This window comes from Phlebotomus argentipes, unplaced genomic scaffold (genome assembly GCF_947086385.1).
Source record: "Phlebotomus argentipes unplaced genomic scaffold, Phlebotomus argentipes genome assembly scaffold_18, whole genome shotgun sequence".
Classification (NCBI taxonomy): domain Eukaryota; kingdom Metazoa; phylum Arthropoda; class Insecta; order Diptera; family Psychodidae; genus Phlebotomus; species Phlebotomus argentipes.
Window position 1 is genome coordinate 13,792,392 of NW_026776177.1, and position 23,680 is coordinate 13,816,071.

The 23,680-nt window shown below is 41.1% G+C and overlaps 1 protein-coding gene across 6 annotated transcripts in view; it reads right to left on the reverse strand.

Moving 5' to 3' along the window:
- The window catches only part of LOC132260477 (CUGBP Elav-like family member 4), a 298,183-nt gene that overhangs the window by 12,124 nt on the left and 262,379 nt on the right, over positions 1 to 23,680 (reverse strand). For all 6 annotated transcript variants that reach the window (XM_059758611.1, XM_059758609.1, XM_059758610.1 and 3 more), the window contains 4 exons: positions 22,005 to 22,084; positions 3,625 to 3,768; positions 3,255 to 3,555; positions 2,819 to 2,917 (listed from right to left, as the gene is read on the reverse strand). In XM_059758611.1, the coding sequence (XP_059614594.1) occupies positions 2,819 to 2,917; positions 3,255 to 3,555; positions 3,625 to 3,768; positions 22,005 to 22,084 (624 nt within the window). The remainder of the gene's footprint in view (positions 1 to 2,818; positions 2,918 to 3,254; positions 3,556 to 3,624; positions 3,769 to 22,004; positions 22,085 to 23,680) is intronic.

Below are 23,680 nucleotides of genomic sequence, written 5' to 3' on the forward strand. Positions count from 1 at the left end.
GCGCAACTTGTCTTCTGCATAAATAAATGGTGCCGCAAATTCTCTAATAATGCACCTGACGCAATTAAAATTTAATTCCACTTTTGTCATTCAATCCCAGGAATATAATTTGCAGAGGAAAAGTTTTGCACCTCCCAGATAAAATATTAAATAACGTCATTTAGTCGAGTAATTTAACAATTTGGCGCAGAATATCCCAATTTCCCTTCGCCTATTGATTTTCAGGGGGGGGGGGGGGGAGAAACGATGAAGGTGTCTGTTCCCACGATTGTATTTCAGGAAGACGATGGCATATCATTAAAAGTTCAACTATGAACTATTATACAAACGAGAGGGGCGCGCTCGAAAAATTGTGAGAGGCTCAATGTAACATTCATTTGTCTCTAAATTATTGATTACATTTGAAAAATTCATTCCAATTAAGCCATTCTGGTAAGGTTTTCAACGCCGTGGATAATATTGGATCATGAAAGTATGGAATTTCTTCAAAATTCATACAGAAAGTTCATGTTCATAATGTATAATGCGTATTGATTTTCTTACACAGTTCGAAATTATGCATTCTCACACGTGAATAAATACGGTCCACTTTGAATGATTTACTGAAGAAGAGTGGGAAGTAATGACCATTTTATCCAGCTCTCTATTGTGACTTAATCTGAATGTCTGCCACTGTGTCTCGACTAGAGCTTTCACCAGGCGCCTCCATCGCGCCCCCAATATTAATTTTAACTGCAATTTTATTCTCTCTCTGTCCATTTATTTTATTTCCCACCCGCCCTCAATCGATGGGGTGTTTGAAAAATTTAATACCCTCTAACGAAAGAGGCGGATAAAAATAAATGGAAAATTATCATGTGTGATGCCGAGTATACAAGCTTTTATGGATGGCAACATTTCCACTGTGTGTGCGGAGACTTCGACGATGGAGAAGGAAATAAATCAAATAAATATTTCAAATAATTTTTTTCGCACAGCCTTTGAAGGGGTATTTTATGTGATGGTCCGTTTGAAATCATCGGCAATCATTGGCGATTTTGAAGGCAGGGTTTTATGGGGTGCTTTCGGGTGCGAGGAAACAATGCCAGAGCGTACATAATGTATTAAAATTTTCCAATTATTTTGTCATTCATGTGAAAAGTTTTATTTTTGTTCTGTCCCCAGGAAAAGAGAGGCCTTTTGCTTTTGGGGTTGGCTAGGAAAACCGAAAAATGATATGCAACCCGCGCGCCCACACCTTCCAATATGTTACAATTTGATGTGTTTTTAATGTGTTTTCGTATTACAATATTTACGAATTGTGCCGGTGATATATTTTACTGGGTGTGTGCGTCATAATTGTATATGGATTTCCTTTGTGTCCAATATCCGAACCCTAGATATTTTATTACATTAAATTTATTATTTCACATTGTATCGGTGAAATGACACTCTTCGCCACAAAAACTAACAAATGGGTCAAAATTTAATGAGGAAATGGAAAGCTTTCTTGTCTTTTTCTTTCGCACACCCTGAAAGCTCTCAATGGATCTTTTCGAGAGGCGCACAGAGCACATAAAATAATATTTAATAGGATGAACAAGTGGTGGAAAGTGGAAAATTCTTATGATAATTGTAATGTGTTTCTCTATTAAGTGTGAAAATAGATGGAGAGGAAATAGAGCATGTGTGCGCGCCAGGCAGGCGTCAAAATTCACGACAAAACGTCGTCACAGTGTCTTCATGCGACACACCCAACTCAGCAAAGGACACTGAAGTCGGTTTGAGGTGAGGAAATAGTGAATTGAAACCATTTCTGCTCTAGGATCATCAACAAGTTTTCAAACTGTGACTTTCCTTATAAATATAGTGATTTTAACATTTGTAATTTTTCGGCACACTTCATTATGCATGGATGTAGAGTGAACTGATGTTGGAATATTTGTTAATTGTAATTCCATTTCTGGTTTTGTGAATTCTCAGATTCAGTTTTGCGATTTCATCATGCAATTTTCAGCAGAATGCGCCCAATGTCTCCATTCGCGAACCGTTCATGTCCGGGAACACCTCATTAAAACATGTGTCATGGCATTTGTGCGCATTAAACTGTCCCCCGTGGAATTATTTGCAATTTTATGTCAATCAGTGGTTTTACGGATTTAAATTCCGCGCGTCCACATGGAAAATCCCTGAATTGACCATCGCGATTGGTGGTAAAAATCCCCTCTCGCCAGTATTTTGTACAGCAATTAAAGAAGAGCCATAGAGAAGAATAATAAAGTGTGAAAACAACAGCAAAAAACTCGAGAAGACATGTTTGAAACAAAAGTGAATTGACAAAGACCCCACTTTGTGTAGTTATATACTTAATATTTAAGTGTCACACAACATTTATATATAGAGAATATATAAAGTAGCTACATCTAATATATATTCATAATATATATATTCATAGAAACAAAAAAGTGATAGACAAGAAGTCAATGGCAAAAAGAAAGAGAAAATCAAATATTATGTATATTTTAGTAAAAAAAAGTAACAAAAAGATGTACGTAAAATAAAACACACTCAATATATTGTCACAACACATAATGATTAATATATCGGGAACGCTCAATGGCTTTACGTTCTCATCTTCTCTTTTCTCAAATATAGACAGAATTTCATCTTTTCAATATGGATAACAAGAAAAACACTCATTTGGCCACAATATCTCGTTTGAAAGGAAAAAATTTGACAATGACAAAGAAGAGAGATTGACACTGGGATGCGATGGAGTGTGTGAGCATAAGTATTTGCGGGGTGGAGAATGCGTGAAGATCGGACAAAAGGAACTTACCAACACCTGGATACGGTTGCATTCCAGGATACGCAGCATGCTGAAGAGCAGCATCCCCATTCGGTAGTCCTTGCGTTGGAATTGATAAGTGAAGGGCATCTTTGAAGGAGAGACAGAAGAGATTGTGTTACTTGATTAGTAAGCCTAAGTGCCTTTAGAGCGTCCACAGACTGATGAGTTAACTTGTGAAATCTCTATGTGAAAATCTATGTGTAAAAACGTATGATCCACGATTTAAGTCATAGGCCTGTGGATATTCTTAGGCTGGGATGACCTAGGTGTAGGTTTAGTCAAAAAAAACTATGTCAAAATTGCTTTAGACAGCAAATTCTTTGCACAGGTCTTCAATCTTGATTCTACACCATAACTTTAGATTATAAACTAGACCCCGAAGAAAGTTTAGTCCCCGCTCAGGCGTGACTTGCACCCAACTTACGGCCTGGATACGTTTGAGGTATGCCGTTTGTATAGACGGCCTCGGTGCCTCCAGGCTGACCATTGGGCGTCTGGGCTGCCATGTTAAATGTTGGCATAGTGGGAGATGGCAGCGACGGAATCGTTCCATTCACTGGTTGTCCTGAGCCTGCGGGCAAACAAGCCATTACCACCTGTCCCTCCAGCTGTCCATCACCCACTTTACCATTGAGTGCATGAGGTATTTGTGTTGCAAGCGCAGCCATGGGATTTATGTACGTTCCTTGAGCAGTCGCTGCGGCCATGAGAGCCGCCTGTTGCTGCTGCAATGAGCAAGAGTTCATCGTGAGTCATGGCTTTGGGCATAGACAAGATGCGCGTAGGTAACTCACCTGTGCATAAGCACCATACGCTCCGAACTGATTGAAAACAAAGGGATTTAGCAAATTCATGTGACCGGCCATTTGCTGCATACGTCTCAGTTGTCGCTCCTTCTCAGTATCAGCAAATTTTACCACCAAACTCGATGACGCACCCTGCAAAAGGAGAGAAACATATTGTCTGAGCTTTTGCCACCATCACAGCCCATTAACTGGAATTTCATTAGGCGAGGCGGCGGAGAGAAGAAGCTTTTAGTGAATGGGGGCTTTTTGACTTTTTTCTCTTGCGCCTTCATCTTCAGCATGCTCAAGAGTGGCAGAATGAGAGGAATTTTCAGGGAATATTACATTGTTTTGTCTATATTGAGCTTTTTTCGGTCTCCGTTTCTCGTTCCCCGCGACCCAAGAAAAATATTTAATATTGCAAAATATTTAAGTACATCGCCCTATGCTTCAAGCTAACAAAGAGAGAGAGCATAAAATATGCCATAGATGGAGAGATAATATGAAATTTTAATTTTAGATTGTTTTCCACTGGATGAAAAGAATGTGAGCCATTTGCTAGCTAAAAGCTCACTCTCATCCCCGCTCTCCATTCGCAACATCCCCTCATTTGATGAGGCAAGCGCTAAGGGTTTTGCACCCAACAACTGGGAGTTTATTGTGCGTTTTTTCATCAGCAACTTCACCCTTGTTACAGCTGGTCTTTGTGTCCATTGGTTTTTGGCTATATGAGTAGGTTAAATTAAAAATTCTCCTTCTGAAATGTTCTGTGTGTGATTTATTGGAAATATTGGGAGAAAATGTGCCTCTTCAATTGGAAAATCACAACTTTTTCAGCTTCAGAAGAACCTCAATCGGAAGGCGAAGCCCGAGGCCAGAGAGAAAGAGACAGAGAGAATGAAAGTGGGATAAGAACATGAGCGGAAATTGGACAATTGTGTCCGGAATTTTGGGTGAACGACAACGAGGAATTGAGAGAATATTGAGACGACATCCTCCATCATTTTGGCCATCGTTGCCAAAGAACCTTTCCTTCTTTGCATACTGGCCAATTGTATTTCCACTGGGGGGATCAACTTTATAGACATGCTTCTCAGCATTGGGAAATCATCACATGACACAATTCCCTCGCATGGCGGGGGCGTCGAGACGGAGAGATGTATAAAGTGAAATGAATGAGATCAGCATCTTTTCAATTTCTCAGATACAGCAGGGATGAGACTAGTGGTGATCATTGTTTGCGGAGGGAAATAAAATTCCAATGCTATGGATGGAATAAAAATAACTTTTATGCGCCCAAGGAGGGAAGCTTGCATGCAGAGAGCGCCCGATGGGTGGGATTTGGGGTCAATTCATCTGGGACAAATTTTTATGCCATTCCTTGTCTATCGAATCAGAATGTGTATGTGTGTGTGTGTGTAGAAAACTGCGCTAAAGAATGGAACAATATCTTCGTTTTCTGCACCATCATTCATCCACGATATTTTATCCTCATCCCATCCTCACGATTAATCATCATAAACATGAGTTTCATAATTTGCACCATAAGGCAACTTCTAAAGGAAATTAACTAAAGCTCGAGAGGCTCAATTGGAGTGGCATTATTCATGCCTCGGAGATGCGATGAGCAGAAAAAGGGACATTCCATGCCTCCTCGTAATTACTCGGTGTGCTGAGTAAATTGACTCTTGAGAATATTTTACACTGCATGAGCTCATATCATCCCTCGAGATGAGACTTTTCTTTTGAGCTGTCTCTAGACGTGAGCTCGGCAGTCTCTCGTATGGAGTTGTGATGAGCTTTTCTCAAGCGCAAATGCACTGAGTTGAGAAATTAACTTCTGAAGGACTACAAGAAGGTATATTTCAACATTCCATTTAAAAGTGCCGTCTATTTTTTCATGTGAATCTATTTGATATAATTGCAGCTGTACGAAATGCCATTACTCCTGCTTTTACCCGCTTCTCTAAATTCCATGGCAGTGTGACGAATTGGTGTGATAATGAATTCATCACGGGCGCACGAGAGCTTTCAAGCGGCATTGTCAGCATACTTGCAGCGTGTCTCTTTACAAATTTACCTGCAAGAAGTGTGCTTTCTATGCTATTTATCATGTATGAGGATAACTCACTAGCACTTCCCACGTCAATTTACCACCGTCACTTCATGAATCTCGGGTTCCAGGGCACCAGAAAAAACTGCACGAGGCCTCATACATAAAGGATATTTGGCAACTTGTCGCGTGGCTTTCCTGCACCCATGAAAATTCCCATGCCTGCAGCATTTATCGCCCTTGTGCTGTATGTATCATTCGTGCAACTTTGGCTCCGTTCCAGTCCCTCGTGGGGGTTAAACGGCCTGTTGCATATGGCGCTGAAAAAGCTTCTGGGTGGTTCGAGTTGAGCCAGAATTGCAGCCATGCAATCAAGAAGAATGAGGCAGAAAGACTGTTGAATTTCGAAGGTGTGGGGCGAAGACAGTGGAAAGACTGCCGGATAGAGTTGCTCCGACTTGCACCACATAATTCAATGAATAAAATATTTCAGCAATTTCGTGCACCAGATGTGGGGGTGGAAATAGGGAATTTATGCCATCGTTTTGCCTCACAAATAGGCAAGGAGAACCACACGATGAGGGCTTACCATTGGCATTGGCAATGGGTTTAAAAAATGTATGGATAAATTCTCTAAAGTGAAGAGAAAGGCTTTTCATTAGACAGACTGCTCAGTTTGATAAAGACAAGCAGTTCATCAGGTTGAGTACTTAGCAGCCTCTCGATCCAACAGGCAGCATGTGGGAAGCAGGCAAAGTTGGAGTCCAAAAGAAGTGAATTGAAAGCTCTATGGGTAACTACTTTACCTCGGCAGTGAATCTCGCCACGGTAAATCGCTTTTCAAATGAGATGAAGCACAGTTTAGGTTTGTGAAGAAAAGAGAACAAAGAGGCAAATAAAAGTTGGATGGAGCAAGACGGTTTGCAGCGTCTTTGAGATCGATTCAATTCAATTACATTTAGACTTCAGCGTGAAATGTATTACTCTTCGCTTTTTTCACTCAACTCTCCCATTTCATTTGCTCTCTCTATTGGTGGCTTTTAGGACACCTCTTTTCCATCTCCATCCTTCAATTTGCCATTTGATTTCTTCACCTTTGATTTGTGTAAAGACGAAGAGTCGTAAAGGTGGTGGCGTTTTCTTTTCAAACATTTAGAGAAGGTCAGGGGGTTGGTGAAAAGACGACCCATTAGAGTCATTTGAAGCGCCCAGATTTCTATACCAACTCAACGGTTTTCTGCATTACGTGTGTTAGAAAAGCCAATAAAAAATTCAACCTTTCACCTGTGACTTGTGGACATGTAACACAATAAATTCACGATGCATGAAAATAAATTGTATGCGGACCCCCCAATGTTTATACAATTTTTTCTACCACGCAGTTGGTGCCATTTTTACGCGAGAGCACCACCTGGCTTCATTATTTCCGACATGCAGTTGCCAGTCAATTTTTTCCCACAGACACACTTCCACCCACTCTTTCTGCCCACCGCCTACAATAATGTTATTCCAGACAGAAATTTTCATTGCGCCAGACTTTTCACACACACCAACACGTCCTTGTGTCACAGGACACTTTCTGCCTTGACACTCGCTTTTTCTGCATCAACTGCACACAAGTCCTCACCTGCGGAGTTGCAAATAGAATAATATTTTAACAATCTCCCAGGGACGGTGAAAAGAGTGTGCATAGCGCAGGGAAGAGATTATTATTAGATTGCTCCTCTTATGCGAGACTGGCTGGAGTTTTTCCGGTGTTTTCTCAATTAACAGCATCGTGGAAAAGCGAATTATGGATGGTTTATTTTGATGACGTATGTACCTAAAAGAGTCGGTATAATGTATGGAATTTGCTCAGTGTGTTACCCTGCTCACCACCCACCGAAATACAAAGGAGTCAAACTCACGATGGTGTGGGGAAACGTGCCGATGGTCTTGGGCAGGGAATTTCCGCGAAATCTCCGAGATTTCCGCAAGATTGCGGAAAAATTGCACAGAATCAAGTGACTCTATTTAAATTGGTGCGCGCGAATCTCAACCCTCCAGAAGATTTTGCTCAAACAAGAGTTTTACCCACAGAGGGATGGAAAATGCTAAGCCATAAATAACATATTGACATTATTTTGCAAACACCCCTTCGGATGCTCCCCTTTTTTGCCTTGCCTTTCTGTGCGTGCGAAGAAGAAAAAGAGGGAATAAAATGAAAAATTCACAATACAGCCCCTGATGCTAATGTGTGAATTTTCCATCAATTTTTTACAGCCATTTTCACAGCCTTAAACCTCGTTATGTGTTGGTTTGTTTTGGGAAGCGTCGCCAAATACCATACAAGTGTTTTGTAGCGTATTTTCTTTCTCGCACTGTCAAGAATAAATTTCACTCTCCTTAACAAACTTTGCCACCCTCGCCCAAAAAACTGCACACAAAGTGTGGCGAAGTATGAAGGAGTCGCTCTCAAGCCTTCTCTCCAAATGGCGTGCCTCATATTTACAATTTCAAACAAAACCCACCCCCATCAGCTCGTGCATTTGAAAGTTTGCCAGTTTGTTAGCCTGTTGCATACCTTTTAACTCCGATAATCGCATCAGCCGCCCCCACGGGAGCTTTTCCACACGCTGCATGCGCCTCAGTACAAATAAATATTCATTTGGACAAATTAAACTGCACTCTCGAAGCGGCAAACTTTCCAAATGGTATTTTCGTTTTGGCGAAATATGCCACTGATGAGATTTACAGACACACACACACACACACACACACGAGGCAGATTCTATTTTAATTCGTCAGCCAAACGGGGGATAAATGGCAGAGATGCTGGACTCACACTCGGCTCTACATAGTCTGTTTGTTGCTCGTGGAGTTATAGATGTATAATAGAGAGAGGGAGAGAGTGAGGCTGTTTCCAGACAAAGTTGCAAAGCTCACATTTTGTAGTAAAGAACAAAAATGCCTGAGTATTAGACTACAAGTTGTAATATTTAGAAAAGTTATGTTGGGGAAAATACTCTCAATATAGACAGCTTGAATGGAATTCCGTAGGGATAAAATAATAGATATATAAAGTTAAGCTTAAACATGTATAAATTCAAAGGATAGAATTTTGTGCATGATGGAAATCTATGAAAATAACCTCCATTAAAACTTCTTTCAAAAGCAATAATTACAAATTGTCGGTTGCTAAGCTTTTCTTGGTGGTTTTGATAAGATGATCAGTTCAACAAGGCGCAAGAAAAGACATCTGGCAATTGGTTGGTGAAGCAGCAGACGAGATCAGGGACTACTAAAGTATGAATGCTGAATGGCGCCAAAATCGTTCAGCCTCTACTTTAGGTTATTCAGAAGATCCTTCTTCTCCAGGTTAAAACGCCTTCGAACATCCTGCGGGACTTTCAAGTGATAGTCTTTTATTAGCCCACTGTCAAAAGCTAGCGCTCATGCTGTACTCCCTCTATCGACAGATAGCGGATATTTGGCGCAATAAAACAGGCCGGAAGGAGGCTCTCGAGGGTCTCAATGGTGCCTTTCGGCATATTACAATGAAGGATTGTAATTTCGTCCCACCCCCCCGGGCGCCGAATTGCGTGCCACAATCCACTTAGAAGAGCACGTTCCACCCTTAAGTGGGGCCCCTGGTGTGGGGCCATAGCCGAAAAACGAGGGTGGCAGTAAAAGTTGCGTGTTTGTCGTTCCCCTCAGGAGCGATCCACACATATCTGAGCGTGGTTTGAATTATGTAAGGGTTAAACGATTCTACGTGTAATGGTGAAATGCGTGAAATTTTCTCCGGCGACTCCACGGAGAGAAGTTGTAGTCATTTTAGAGTGCCCCATCCACACGGCCCCAGAGGCATTCGCCCCCATGACACACATTTCACCTTTTAAAGCTCCCCCCGCGTGTCATCTCTCGCTCGGTGTGATAATGATGAAATTACAAAAATTCATTAAAACCCATTTAAATGGCTCATTAGGAGGCCCCAAAATTTATTCACCTGCGCTCAAATTGTCGTTTTGACAATTTCACGAGCCCATTACAAGTGTTCAGTGTGGGGAGAGCACTGAATGGTTGATGGAGAGGGAAGCATATTTGTGTTGTGTGCAAGAATCTTATTGTTCTTGACGCGCGAAAAGGGGAGACTGACTTAAATGCCAAAGTAAACACCCGAGCATAAGTGATGAAACTTTATGGGAGAGAATAAACTTGATGACTTTCACATATTTCACAATAAAATTATAAATTTTGCAAATATATGCCAAAGTAATGAGGACAATTTTCCAACCCACACTCAACAATTAAATCACACAACTGCTGAGTGATTTCTCCATGTCGCCCCGAAGACATGCTGCTCATTTATTTTGCATGAGACTCTCGTTAAGCCGGTGAGGATTTTAGGGTGTTCCAGGGCCCCGAATAATTGCAAGTCTCACGAGGAGCGATTTCGAGGCGTAGTAGCGCAGAGAATGTGAAGATTTTTGACAAATACACTTTCTGGTCCTTTGAGCTGGATCAGAATCAGGTTGGCAAACAACTGTAAACTCTCGATATTTTCTCGGCTATCAATTGAAATTCACCCACATATGAAGCACTGAAGGCGAATAATTGCGGTGAAATTTGAGCGAAATTAATTACAAGGAGAGTCGGAATTAGCATCTAATGAAGCCATGGCGTTAAACTTGCAAGTCTGAAACCGTATCCATAGTGCGAAATTCGATGCCGAAGGAAGAGTGATTGAGGATGTGGCAGAGGACAGAGCAAATATGAAAATTACAGGACATCCACACACACACTCTCTATCCAATTAATAATGAAACTCGAGTGAGCTTCTAATTAAATTGATTGTTTGCCTCCCGGCAAGCTTAAAGCGATCTATCGGCTTTGCACGTGACTTGAAAAATACATTTTCTGAGAAATGCTTTATGACCATCTTCGGGGTGGTGTGAGCATTATGACCTCTCGATGGCCACTTATGGTCTGCAGATGGGCAAAATGCCACCACGTTTTGGGGGCTCGGGTGAGGCCACGCTTTTCTAATGAATGTAATGAAAATTGCCCTGTGGCGAGCGAAAAGGTTGGAAATTGCTTTTAATTAATTGATTCCCCAAACCATTGAGGATATTCTGCACACTCGGAATATCATCTCTCCAACCCTCCAGCCAAACCATTTGATATGATTAATAATCCCCTAAATTATTCAATGTGTTCCAATTTCATTCGAAAGCCACAAATATGATGGGAAATTAATATATAAAGTTTAATATATTTCTCTCTCTCTTCAACATTTATTGCTGAATGCCAAAAATGCCTTGCATTATTTTCATGCCGACCACAATTTATTTGCTCATGGCATTTTTTCTGCCAAAGTTTGTGCAATTGTCGATGAAATATTAACCCCTCTTGCGATGGCCACATAATTAAAAGGGTATTTATCTCTCGCAGGAAAAAAGCACAACAAACACTTGATAGTGCAAAATGGTGATAATTAATTGAAATTCCATCACTCCAGTGCAGAAAAAATGGCCTTAAAAAGGCGTGCACAAATAAATTGACTTGGAACTGTTCAAATAATGAGTTTGGAAATGAAATTTTATTGTGTGACTTAATTACTGTATGAATTTTCATCGCGCGACACCGCATGCGAATTTATGAGTCCAACAAGTGAAAATTGCGCCAAAAAGGCGGAGAAAGCATAATCGTGTGTGTGTATGCGCGCGCGTGTGGATGAAATTTAATAATAAAGTGGTGACAAGCCACAATTACACACTGATTTGCTTATTCTAATGAAGTTTTATGCCCTTCGTCGACATTCACGAACACACATTTTCATTGCGATAAATAACCTCAAAAGAGTGCTGTTTTCACAGCTCTCTTCACGACTTTTTGGGGCGCAATATCGCCGTTTAGCAGCTGAAACATTGTGTTATTTCGTGAGGTGAAATGTTAAGCTTTCCCAGAAAGCTTAAATTATAAGTGAGACTATTAAGACGGGTTGATAAACTAGCTAAACGTACAGAGGAGTTTGTAATTCATTCGCTAGACTTACTTTGATGATTTCAGTGGTCGTTTCAAAGCTCATCTAGCATGCAATGACGAAATTTTTCACTTCTATAAAGTTTAGAACAAGTGATTGTTTACTTTATTGCTTGATTGATTAACATTAAAGTTATTTACGATGGAAAATATTCTTTTTGAAGCACAAATCAGAGTAAAAAAAGCTCTTTTCAACTGACAACAAGTCTCATGCATTCCTGAGAAGAGAGACATCACAGATCGCGACTAAACATGTCATGCTTACGGGGTAAAAATTAAATTTATGCGCGAAACGTCTAACGGGGGTTTTTCGCGGGAAAATCGAGCAGAGTGTTCGACACTCCTTCTTTTGATCGACACTTCAATTTCAATTTTTCTGCATATTGACGATGATAGTGCTGAAAGTGCGCATTTTCGAGTATCGCGAGCGCCACACGGTGATTTTCCAACCACCCCCGAAAAATTCCGCCCACTGAGAATTTGATAGATGCACAAATAGATTCCATGTGTACTTTTGCCGGGGCTGAAGATACATTTCAGGAGATGCCACCAGAGTTTGGGGAGGGCGAAAAAATAAAAGTAATGCACAAGAAAGATGACTTTTGGGGATGGGAGGGCTTTTGTGAAATGGAGCTGACATATGAACATGAAAATAGATACGTGAAAACATTCTCCTGCTCTCGATGGAGTGAGAGGGAAAAAAGGAAGACGAGGAGATACGAATGTTAAGTCATACATAAAGTGAAATTGAAGGAACGATATGTCACAGTCGATTTGAGTTCGATGAGCTCCTCGGATGGGAATCCGCCTTAAAACTAGAATAGAAGGGACGCAACAAAGGAGCTCTCGAGGATAGGAACTGACATCGTCAATATTATTTGGTGAAGAGTCACGGAAGAGACGAACAAAGTTACAGATTTCCTCTCTATTTTTTTCCAGCTTCCACCCAACTCAGATTTATACGCAATATTCATGACTGGCACACAGGTTCTCCCAGCACGTTTTTATTTGAGTCTCAGGATTTTACAACAAGGATTTGCTTTGCTCACATGAGACCTTTGTGCCTTTTGTCTGTAAGACCGGGAATGGGAATTATCTGCGCATATTCGCGAAATATTCTTTGTACTGCGATGTAACCAGAAAAGTTATTTTGAACGCTTGAAAGTTCTCCAAGATACTTCCTGCAAGTTTTCGAGTGAAATCCCGGGAAAAATATTGCCTAACAAACCAGTAAAGGCGAATGAGAAATTAATTTTTTCAATGGTTGAACATAAACTCCGCTTAAACAGTAATCATAATTCACAGACAATTGAATTTGAAAGTGAATCTTTTTATTTTCTAATGATGCTCCCAAACTTTTGCTCACGAAAGGAGTTTGTCAAGTTGGAAAATTTATCACCGTCACAATTCTCACCTCATTTCCTCTTCTCGTCTATATAGCAAAAGACTGTGCCATTGAAAAGTGATAAAAATCAATGGTATTATTCTTCATATGCTGCGCTTTTCTCAGTAAAAGCTACAATTTACCAGTGAAATTCATTTCCATCATCCTTTATGGACTCTCTTCTGCTCTCGAGGCTTTTATGCAGACTTGTCCTGGACACTTTCGTCCCAACAGGATTTCACCGTATAGATATATGCATACATAAGACTGACATTATCTCAGACTTGGGTGTGGAGAGAATTTTCATATTTTTACGACGTCTTTATCATTTTTACTGTTTTTCTACCCCAAATGTCCTGCCATTTGCCGGCGTGTCATTATTTTCTGATACACTTCTTTCATGGTGTATAATCGTCAAATTTTCATAATTCGCTGAGTGGTTGCATTTTTTGAAATGGCACAGAATTTTGTGATGCATGAAGCTCTGAGATAAAAAAAGCGCACTAAATTTTCATCACATTTCACCAACGTCGCGCGCTTGTCTCGAAGGGTATATATAAGCTCACAGACGCGCAAATGTGTTGCCAAATGCCTCATCCACCAAGTTCTTTTGGCATAGGGAGAGAAGAGAAGCTGCGCCCCAACTGTTTGGCGAGATTTTAAGCAGATGAATTCGGTAAACATGAGAAATTCAACATTTGAAGACGTGCTCGCGAGTGAAAATATTTTTGCATTTAATTAAAATACATCTCATTTGGAATCACGCGTGAGCTTCGAGATGGGAAATATTTACATTTCGCCAGAGATTCTGTGCTCTCTTCAGCCCCTGGGCGCGCCGCCCGCCCACCAAATATTAACTATCGTATTTATGACCTCGCCGAGTAAATACCGGCAACGCGAAAGTAGATTTTGGAATTTATCCTCGAGCACCTCCCGAACCCCACCCTCGGCGAAAATTTCCCTATAATAATTGTGCAAATATTTGTAATCACTTAATCATAAGCCCTTCGCCCCTTCACATGTTTGCCAGACATGGAAACCTCTCTATTACTCAGACCACTTCCGGACGTCACTTGAACCCGCGATCGCGGACCCACCCCCAATTATGGCGCTCAAGCACGCACCCGAGAAGCCTCAGCCGCGCCTCGCGAACTCTGTTTGCCCAATTCCTCCTCAGCGCGGTTGATTCAAGCGTGCAAATTCCGATGCCCAACCCTCGACCCGTGCGTGGATGGGAAACGAAGTGATGAGTCATCAGGAGGGCTCAAAAAGGCCTAGACGCTTCGAAACACTGCGAACATGCAGAAAATAGAACTCAGAATACTCTCTGGAATGCTCTTCAATCCCATTGGAATGAAGGATCGATTGTCAGATCGCTAGTTTAGCACGGCTAGTGGTGGCGTAATTACCTTCTAAGGTTCTAAAAAGCATTCTGACAAAAAGCTCTGGTCTGACAACTAAAACTGGTGATCATACAACCACTCTCTATCTTCCAATCACTTTGATGGCTGTGATAGTAATAAAACAGCCACGAGACGGTGATATTTATGAGCTCAGCCGTAATTCCTGGCACTTGACAGCTCTGGCAGTCCGGTGAAAGTCATTAAGTAAATTGATGGTTGCACCGTTGCAAGCGGCGAAAGAAACGAGATTGCATTGTGGGTGGGTTTGTATAAAGTGAAAATTGCATTTGATCAATTGGACTTGTGTTCATCGCGAATGATTTTAATCACGTGAAAGAGTGTCTGTCGTGGAAGTGGAGCACATCACAACTAGCATAAATTCCATGTCAGTTGATTTATGGGTTGAGGGACAATTTTTCACATTCCTTCCCATTTTTTATCATTCCCCACCCTCAGGATGTTGCATGCAGGGGATGTAATGGAATAAAAAATTGACTCACGTGTTGACGGGTGCGAGAAAATGTATTACAAGGAATGGCATTTCCTACCAAATGAGACGACTTATATATGAACTCATTTGATATGCTTCCGATTGTGAAATGTATGTGTCGCTTCCCCTTCAATTCATGCGTGGCAGAAAAAATGTATGAAAGAATGGCACGCATGAGGAAGACAAGTTGTAAAATTTCACCTCTCCGACATTCTTCTCATCTTGGTATGCAAAAAAAAGTTTTATATTGGGGACTCATCACTTCCTTCATTTCACCTGCCCTTCTTCATTGGAAAAATTTCCCAATTTCAACGCCCCGCCAAGACATGCGAACACGCCACCCCGCAACTCACAATCAACTTGTTTACCCGAGATATATGTATTTTTTATGAGAAGAGGACGAGAACATGAAGAATGATGTGTTTATTAAGATCTCTTATCTCTGATTATTTCCCATTTTTATTACATTCCTCATTCCATTTACTGCAAAATTCAATATCAATTGGAATTTCGCCTCCTGCCATCGCTTCAAGCATTTCATAATGAATTGCTTAGATATGCACATGGAGTATATAATGCGTAAAAGTGAGTGAAATGACTCCATATGACTTGATTTTCACTCAACTCACAGCTTTCGCCATAATATAAGGCAAACTTTCTGCAACAACTCCCAAATATTTACCCTTCTGCTCCATATCATACAAATTACACTTTAAGGATGCGCAAAAGTGCAGTGTTTCTCCGCTTCTGACGAGCTTGCATGAATTATAATACATAAAATGTGCTGAAACTGCGAAAACCCGCCCGCCAGCGACTCCTACACGACCGACTCTGGGATGGCTATAAAGGCTGTGGAGAGCTTTATCGCAAATCTAGACACAAAACTCCTCTTCTGGGTAGTTTTTGCCGGCCGTGAATAAAAAAGAACGAGATATTTGGCAGAAAATGTGAAACATTTCAACTAATGTGTCTGTTTGAGGGGGAAGAACGTGAGATTATTGCAAGGAAAGGTCACACTTTCACCAATTTTTTTTGCTCCTTCAGGTTCTTTTCTGGGTTTTCGTCCACAACGAGCAGTTTCTGGGCTCTTTTTCCACCAGCCCCTGAAGAGCTGTGAAACTGAAAATGCCCTTTCTCCGAACATTTATGACAGTGCACGTATAAATTTTTATTTTATTGTTTGCAATATTGCCATTCTGTCGTTCGGGATCTCAGCAAGTAGACTTGCTGTTAGTAAAGTGAGTTACCACAAATCGCTGCTTTGGATGATTTGTATGCTCTCTCACTCTGTCTGATTTTTAACTTGACCAATGGAAAATTTGCTAATTAACACATTTTGGGGTTGCGGAGAAGGAGAACAAACAAGCGGTTCAAATGGGGTAAATAGGCCGCCACCCTTTGTCATAGCGCCGGAGTGTGAAGATAAAATAACAATGCAATACATTTAAATATTCCTGGGAGCCTCACACAGTGTTGTCCCTTCCCGGGGCGTTCTAATGACTGTCCAAACAGAAATTTGCATATCCGACCAAACATACTTTGCATAGGGTCCATTTCTACATACAATTTATTCACAAAATGCAGCCAATTGAGCTTTCAAGGGTCGCGCTGATACATTCGCTCCGACCGTCAAACATTTTAACTACTGCTCTGGCATTAGCATTACACGCTGTATGACTGGCTCAATGTTGACTCGCCAATGCTCACCAGAGAATTTACATTTCGGGGCACAAAGAATAACATTTCGGGGGGATACATATTCCTCTAATGCAACACCGTCTGAATTCTTTCACACCGCAACCACGCTGATGGATTCCCGCGCAAATGAATGCGAAAGCACGAATTTCGGCAGCCATGCCACAAGGATCACCGCCGAGTGTCTGAGTGGAGGAAGGAGAGAGTGGAATTGGAATTTCACTGGATTAGGAGGGCTTTTGGGCAGCTGTGGTGACGTTCTCGTGCAGCGAAATTAAGAGATGAGACTGATAAGGAGGCTATGTTTGTCATTTCGGCATGGGGAATAACTTACGAAGCTGTAAATTGAAGGTACTCAAGTGACGCAGTTTAAGTATGAGTTTTTTGAGGTCTTCATTGTGAGATATTAAAGCGAAAATAAATTTTTTAGACCATATTATGCCTAAGTGGGAATTGCACACGTTTTTTTTAATAGTATAGTAAAGTCATGACCTTTCTTCCTTGTTGGGCACATTTGAGTATCACCTTGTCTGGTTCACACGAAATCCCGTGCCTTTTCCCTACTCGAATCAGATGTACATCTCATGGGTGTTTATGTGTAACATCTTATACAATATTCATTGAAAATGTGTTATATTTAAATTGGCTCAATATGCGGAGAGTTTGCCGAGAAAAGGAGAGAAAGAAATCCTTACACACTTTTCCATTTCGTGTGTAAATTCCTCCGTTTCATCTCGTGAATTGGAACGCACCCACGCAGATTTTTTCCCCACAACGCTTCAGGATGAATATTTTATGGCTAATAACAATGTAAAGTGGTGAACCACGGTTGGGGAGGCGACAGAATGACTGGAATTCTTCCTGACGCGCGCGTGTGTGTGATGAATTTCGGAGAGAGCCGAAATTGAGGGCCAAACACTGTAGGATCAGACATTTCGCATTAAATGCCTCTAATCACACGAAATTACCCCGGGTCCCTTTAGCTGAATTTCAAACAATCTTCAAATTGCACGTCACAGAACAATGTGGCCCCTAATTAGAGATTAAGGGACAAATAAACTTGATTGCTCAACCCTAATAGAAACTTCTCCCGACCGAGATTGATCTCTCACATCGCCATATATGTATTCCATAAATTGCTAATTGTATCAATGTACATACAGAGAAATTTCATTTCGTGTCACGCCTCACAATCAATCTCCAAACACCCATCCAAACCGACAATTAATCACCACCCCGAAATTCAATCACAATTTGCTATTTTAATTATAAACTTTCGTTTTATCACAGCCTCTCATCGACTTTGTCAAGCTGGATGAGTATTTTTGGGGAGACTTGTAATTTGAATGCAAAGCCACAAAGATTTTCAGGGAAAAGAGGTTGAAAGGAGTCTATTTACTGTGCTATTCAAACATATCAGAAACAGACCTAATCAAAAGTCACGCTCAAAAAATCTTAAGACTCGAATTATTTCATTTGATGCACAATTATGGTGACTTCTGGAAGAGCTTTATAGGGTGTTTTTCACCCCTCCTGAATCGTCTTGCTCAGATCACAGTGTATCAACGAAGATTATCTATATCAACCGTCTTCTCTTGAGAACAATAAACTCAATCACCTCATCAATTCCCTTGATTACCTTCCCATCATCTGCAAATGGTGATTTGCTGAGGGAGAAGTTGTCTCAATGTCACTTAAGATTCTCACGGGGATTTCTTTAAAAGCAAAATTGTGTCATGAGTTCCACAAGCAACCTCGCACCTTATTATTCATCTTTTTCTAAAACTTTTCCCTGAAACTTTAATTGACTCCACATTGCATAGGTTTCCCCCTTAAATTCAACGTTGGATGGACACATAGAGATTGCTTTATCCTCTGTCTTCGAATTATATGTATACATATATTGGCTTGTGAGCTTTAACATTTTCGTCGATTGATTTATGGGTCTGCATGCGACAGTCCTCATTGTCTGAGCATTCACAATTGGCTGATTTCACCGTCTTCAAATTGATGATGGCGAAAAGAAGTGGAAAAGTGTTGCTGTGGACAGCTATTGTTGCTAAATATTGTTTATCATTTTCGCGTTTTCCGCATCCAATCTTCAGGAGAAGTGGTGAAAGTTTTTCACTTTCACTCCCTCACAGCACACTAAAACAAGTGTGATGCGAAAAAGATGGAAAATCGAGAGTACCGCAGAGCTTTTACCATCACCAACAGCGCGCATGTTTTATTACATAAATTAGTGATTAATTGCGAAAAATTTACAATAATTTATGTCGACAGTAGTAACACTCCACTATACGTGAGCTGTTGAATTATTAAATTGAAATTAACATACCCATATTTCTCTCGTTCATCCCTCAAGCTCACTCTGTCGTGTTTTTTTGCGCCACCCCCACGACAACATGCCACCCCCTTTGGCACATAATTCATGAGCCCTTCACTGGAGTGGAAAATTTATTTGCATAAATTTGAATCAATACAAATACAATTTCTTCTTTCTCTCCCGCAAAGAGACTGTTTTTCATCGTCTTCCTCGCCACTTGCCACGCTTGGCTGAAGCTTCCCAAGCATATCTTCAAAGTGGTTTGCCATTGAGAAGCTGCAGAGGAATGGGTGAGGAATTAAATTGTTTATAGTTCTCAAGGAGTGTCTCATCCATTTCCTAATGATTTAATAACAGTTGGAGCTTTTGAGGACATGGCGAAGCTTTCTTGTCTCTCCAGCGCACACTTCAAAAATCTCATTTGCCAATCATGAAACATTAATTGACAAAGTCTCTCTCAGCGCTATGCGGAAAGTGTATGAAAAATGCACGCACATATTGTGGAAAAAATCCACTTTGTCTCCCTGTGATAGTAATTTTTGGTGTATGGCTGGTATTTCTGGCATGCCCGAGGAGGTGGAAATCGCACAATAAGGGTGTGTGCTTCGCGAGAGTTTGGCATGAGGCGCACACACAAAAAAGCGTCCACGGTGAGGCGAAATAATAAAAGTAAATTGAGTGCTATACACACATATCGAACCATAAGACACACCTGTGCCACGTAATACAGAGAGACGGCGACAGGCGGCCGAAATATGGGTGGGTCGCGCCTCATTGGAGCACGTTCACTTGGAGTTTCTGATCTGTGGCCAGTGCGGAGGGCATTCCGCAGATATTCAGTGAAATACCTGAGTCAGAATCCCACTGTGAGACGATTACTGGGGTGCCTTTCCATGGAACAACACCCACAGGGGTTCTTATTAGTCTTTAAGGAATACATATAGTTTTGGGTGATTGAGACTGTCTAAATTTGAGAAATTAGGGAATATTAAAGAGGATGTTTTGGAAGAGTCGTATAATTATAATAATTATTATTATTCAATGGTTTGCGCGTTGCTTAATAAAGCAATAAATTGAGCTGAGAACTAAGCACAAGGGCAGAAAAAATCTTATTATGCACATCTAATCGATTTGAACTCGAGCTCCTCAACAAAAGCACTCATCTAAAGAGAAAAGTGTCACAGTAAACCTTAAACTAAGTCCACATACTTCTCCAGAAAGCTACAATTCATGAAAATGTGTGAAAAATGATTGGAATAAAGTATATGAAAATACAAATTGTCTCTATTGCAGAAGCTCATCAAACAGAGTGTCTTGGAATGGCATTGAGAAGTGGTATAAATTCGTCCCATTCACTTTGCATCACAATCACCGTGTGATTTCCTTGCAGAGCATTTTCTGCATTGCACGTGAAACTGTAAGTCACTGGCTAATGATTGTGTCCAGAGGGGTGGAATGTGGGCAGTGCCATGGAGAGATAAATAGAGTGCGGAGCAATTCATGCCACAGTCATTTCCATATATCTTTGCTCGGAGTCTCGAATGGCCGTCCAGACTTCCTCATGAATCTCACCCGGAGCGCTTGAGTGATCATTTGTCGCGCACGAAGCTAGAGAGCGAGGCATCTAACGAGCCACACCACCCACTCTGGACGCTTGTTTTGCAAAGTGACAATCTGACAACTGTCCACAGAAGGATCTCCGGCTCTTGTGACGCCATCACAAGTCACACAGAAATTGCAATCGCACAGAAGAATTTATGGGGGAAGAAGTACAGAATTTCCCCTATAAAATATCGTAATTGCATGTTTCATTGCCCATACCGTTAAAAATTCAAATTATCATATATTGCCACGTGAATAGAAATATTGCCCAGGCAATAAATGTGATTTCTCATCTAAGGAAAATATCCAATTTTGCAGCGGAAATAAAAAAAAGTCTACCCGCGCCGCACAAATTTAACAAAGTATCGAAAATTGGATGAAAAGTTTGGCAATAAAATACATAAAGGATATCGTAAATTGTGCGCGCCTTAAACACACAAAATTGCTCATTAAAATGCTCCTCGGAATGACTTTAATTATGACCGAGAGAGGATTTGAAGGGAGGCGCACTGATTAAATTCCTCAAGTGTGCGCTGTTACAGAGAATCACCAAGAATTTTGGGGTGTGGATGGGTCTCTTCCTTCCCACTTCCTCTAATATGGAAAAATTGGGAAAGCTATTGGACTGTGAAAAATCGACATTATCCACTGGCCGTAAATTCTTAATGGCACATTTTCCAGTTATATCTCTCGCCCAACAGCGACAATTAATAATCGCTTCCCTCTTGGCGTCTTTCTTCTTTAAGGAATATTTAAAAAAAAAATAGGGCGAGGAAGTGCGCAATAGATAAAAAATTAAAGACAGTAAATTTATTCTACAGCGAGAACTCCTGAGGTTCTGCTTTCATAAATGATTCTGTTTTGACCTGAAAACCCCATTTCCCGATGACTTGGTTATTTATTTTTTGAAATTGAAATGAAATGACAGAATAAACAATTGAGGATGAGCATAAAATATCCACGCATGATTAAAAAGTTCTCCATATTGAAGGCATCATGAAAAATGCAAGAGCGAATGCGAAAAGCTCAATAATAGAGGGCGAATACATGAATTTTCATCACTTGCAAATTCTGTGTGACTTTTTGAGCAAACAGAGTCTGGAATGAAATTCCTTTTGATCTTCCCCATCGACTAATTCATCAGCTGCCCTAATTAACTGTCTTTCCTCTAAAATTCTATTTTTTCGCTCTGTCTCTCATCAAAAAGCTCCCAATATGATAATTCCTCACCTGCCAAGGCGTGGATTCAATGAGCAATTTCACGGCGATTTGCCGTGGAATGCGGAGGATTCCAGAGTAAAGACAAGTGCAGGCGGGGGTTGTTAATTAAAAAAGCCCCGGACGCGAAGGGGAGTAATTAGGGCAGGAAGGCGGACGGAAAAGGCAGGTAAACAAGATGAACAACCACTCACCGGCATAGTTTGACTCCCGTGTAGATTTGTGATGGCTGCTTGTGCTTCCTGATGAGAGCTGAACTTCACAAAAGCACAACCTGCAACAAAAGGAGGAAAACACATTAATACTGAGCGAGCAAGAGAGCGCCAAATGAACGTGTTTTGGTCGAGGAGAAGCAGAGTTGATGAGAGTATAGATTGCTTATTGCAGTGTATGTTATTGGGCACGATTTCGACAATATTTTCTAAGATACTCGACTAATAAGATTTGAGTATTACTCAAAATTTCAGCTCATAGCTTGAATCTCACTCTCTTATCGTCTCTATAGCATGTCTAGATCAACTCGGTGGTGCACGTACATTTGCTGGTGGCACAAAAAGTACGAGATAATCTTTCATACACACAACACGGAATAAAAGAGTTGAAGAGCGGGCTTCCCTTGCGTTGCGAACCGTTGAAGTGGAGATGTTTTTATTCCCTCAATGGCTCTCAACAGGGTGCATCAGAGGGGTTGGCATTTAATAATTGTGCACGGCAAATTAGTGAAGCATTCTATGGCCAATTTTCCAACAGGTTGCCCGACTAATTTATACGAAAATCGCACTGAGGCTGACAATTTGCTGCGCTTCTTGCAGATGGTGTTCGCCAAGCTAATTGCCATGGCGCTCCTCAAGAAACTTTCTCCAAGTACAACCCCACACACAGTCATTACTCTTCGCCTGAGCGCTGGGGGAGAGCTCGAGAGAGCCCACAAGATAAGAAGAAGCTCAGGAAATCATTCATTTTTTCCTCGGACGGCCACTGAAAAGTTTAAATTGGATGGAACAATGCAGTTTCCAAACATTGACGGACGCTAATTTGTTCTGCCTGACTAATTAATGGGAGTAAAATTTGCTACTTTACAACCATCTCCATGTTAGAAACCGAGTGGTGGTAGGAAAAAGAGCTCTTTTAAGGTTTTAGTGGGCACCCTTCTTTGCTCTCTCCCTCTCTCTCTCACCCTTCGATCAATCAAGGATTATGCAGATTTTCCCTTCAGCTCGTGGCCTCCGCCTTTTTTCTGCTCACTCAAACATTAAATGGGAAAACTTGAATTGATGTTCTCGCAATTTCACCACCATGAGTGTTGGGAAAATTTGTATGCAAAATGTGTAACTTCAACCCGGCAAAGTAACTTAACTTGTTCGCCTAGTTAAAGCTCTTCGATCACCTGCGAAAGCTCCAATGGAAAATCAATTGGGAGGCAAAATCCCACTGCATTTTGTTGCATGTCATTCTACATCTCTGGAGCTGAATTGACAAGGAGTTAGCGTGGGATTTGGGAGAATTAGGACAACTGTCATTCTGCATTAATGGGAAATGCTTCTTAAGATGCTCAAAAGTTCAAAGCGCGTGATCTTTCTTGAGAGCTTTGGATTAGAAGACACAGTGAAATCAGCGGGAATTTTTCGGCACACACACACTTGAATGGCGGCGGGAAGGGTTGCACCCTCGCGGCCCACCCCTTGAGCCCAAGGATCAGTGATGGAGGGCCTGTGGGGTCTGCGGTTGCCAGGCACACGAAGAGATGGATTGACGCTGAGATCGTGAGTAAGTGAAATGGTTAATAATTAATTTCCTCTCCTTGTTTATTTATGAAAGGCAAATGCAAATAAATTCAATTGGGGATTTTGTTGACAGATACTTCTCCAGA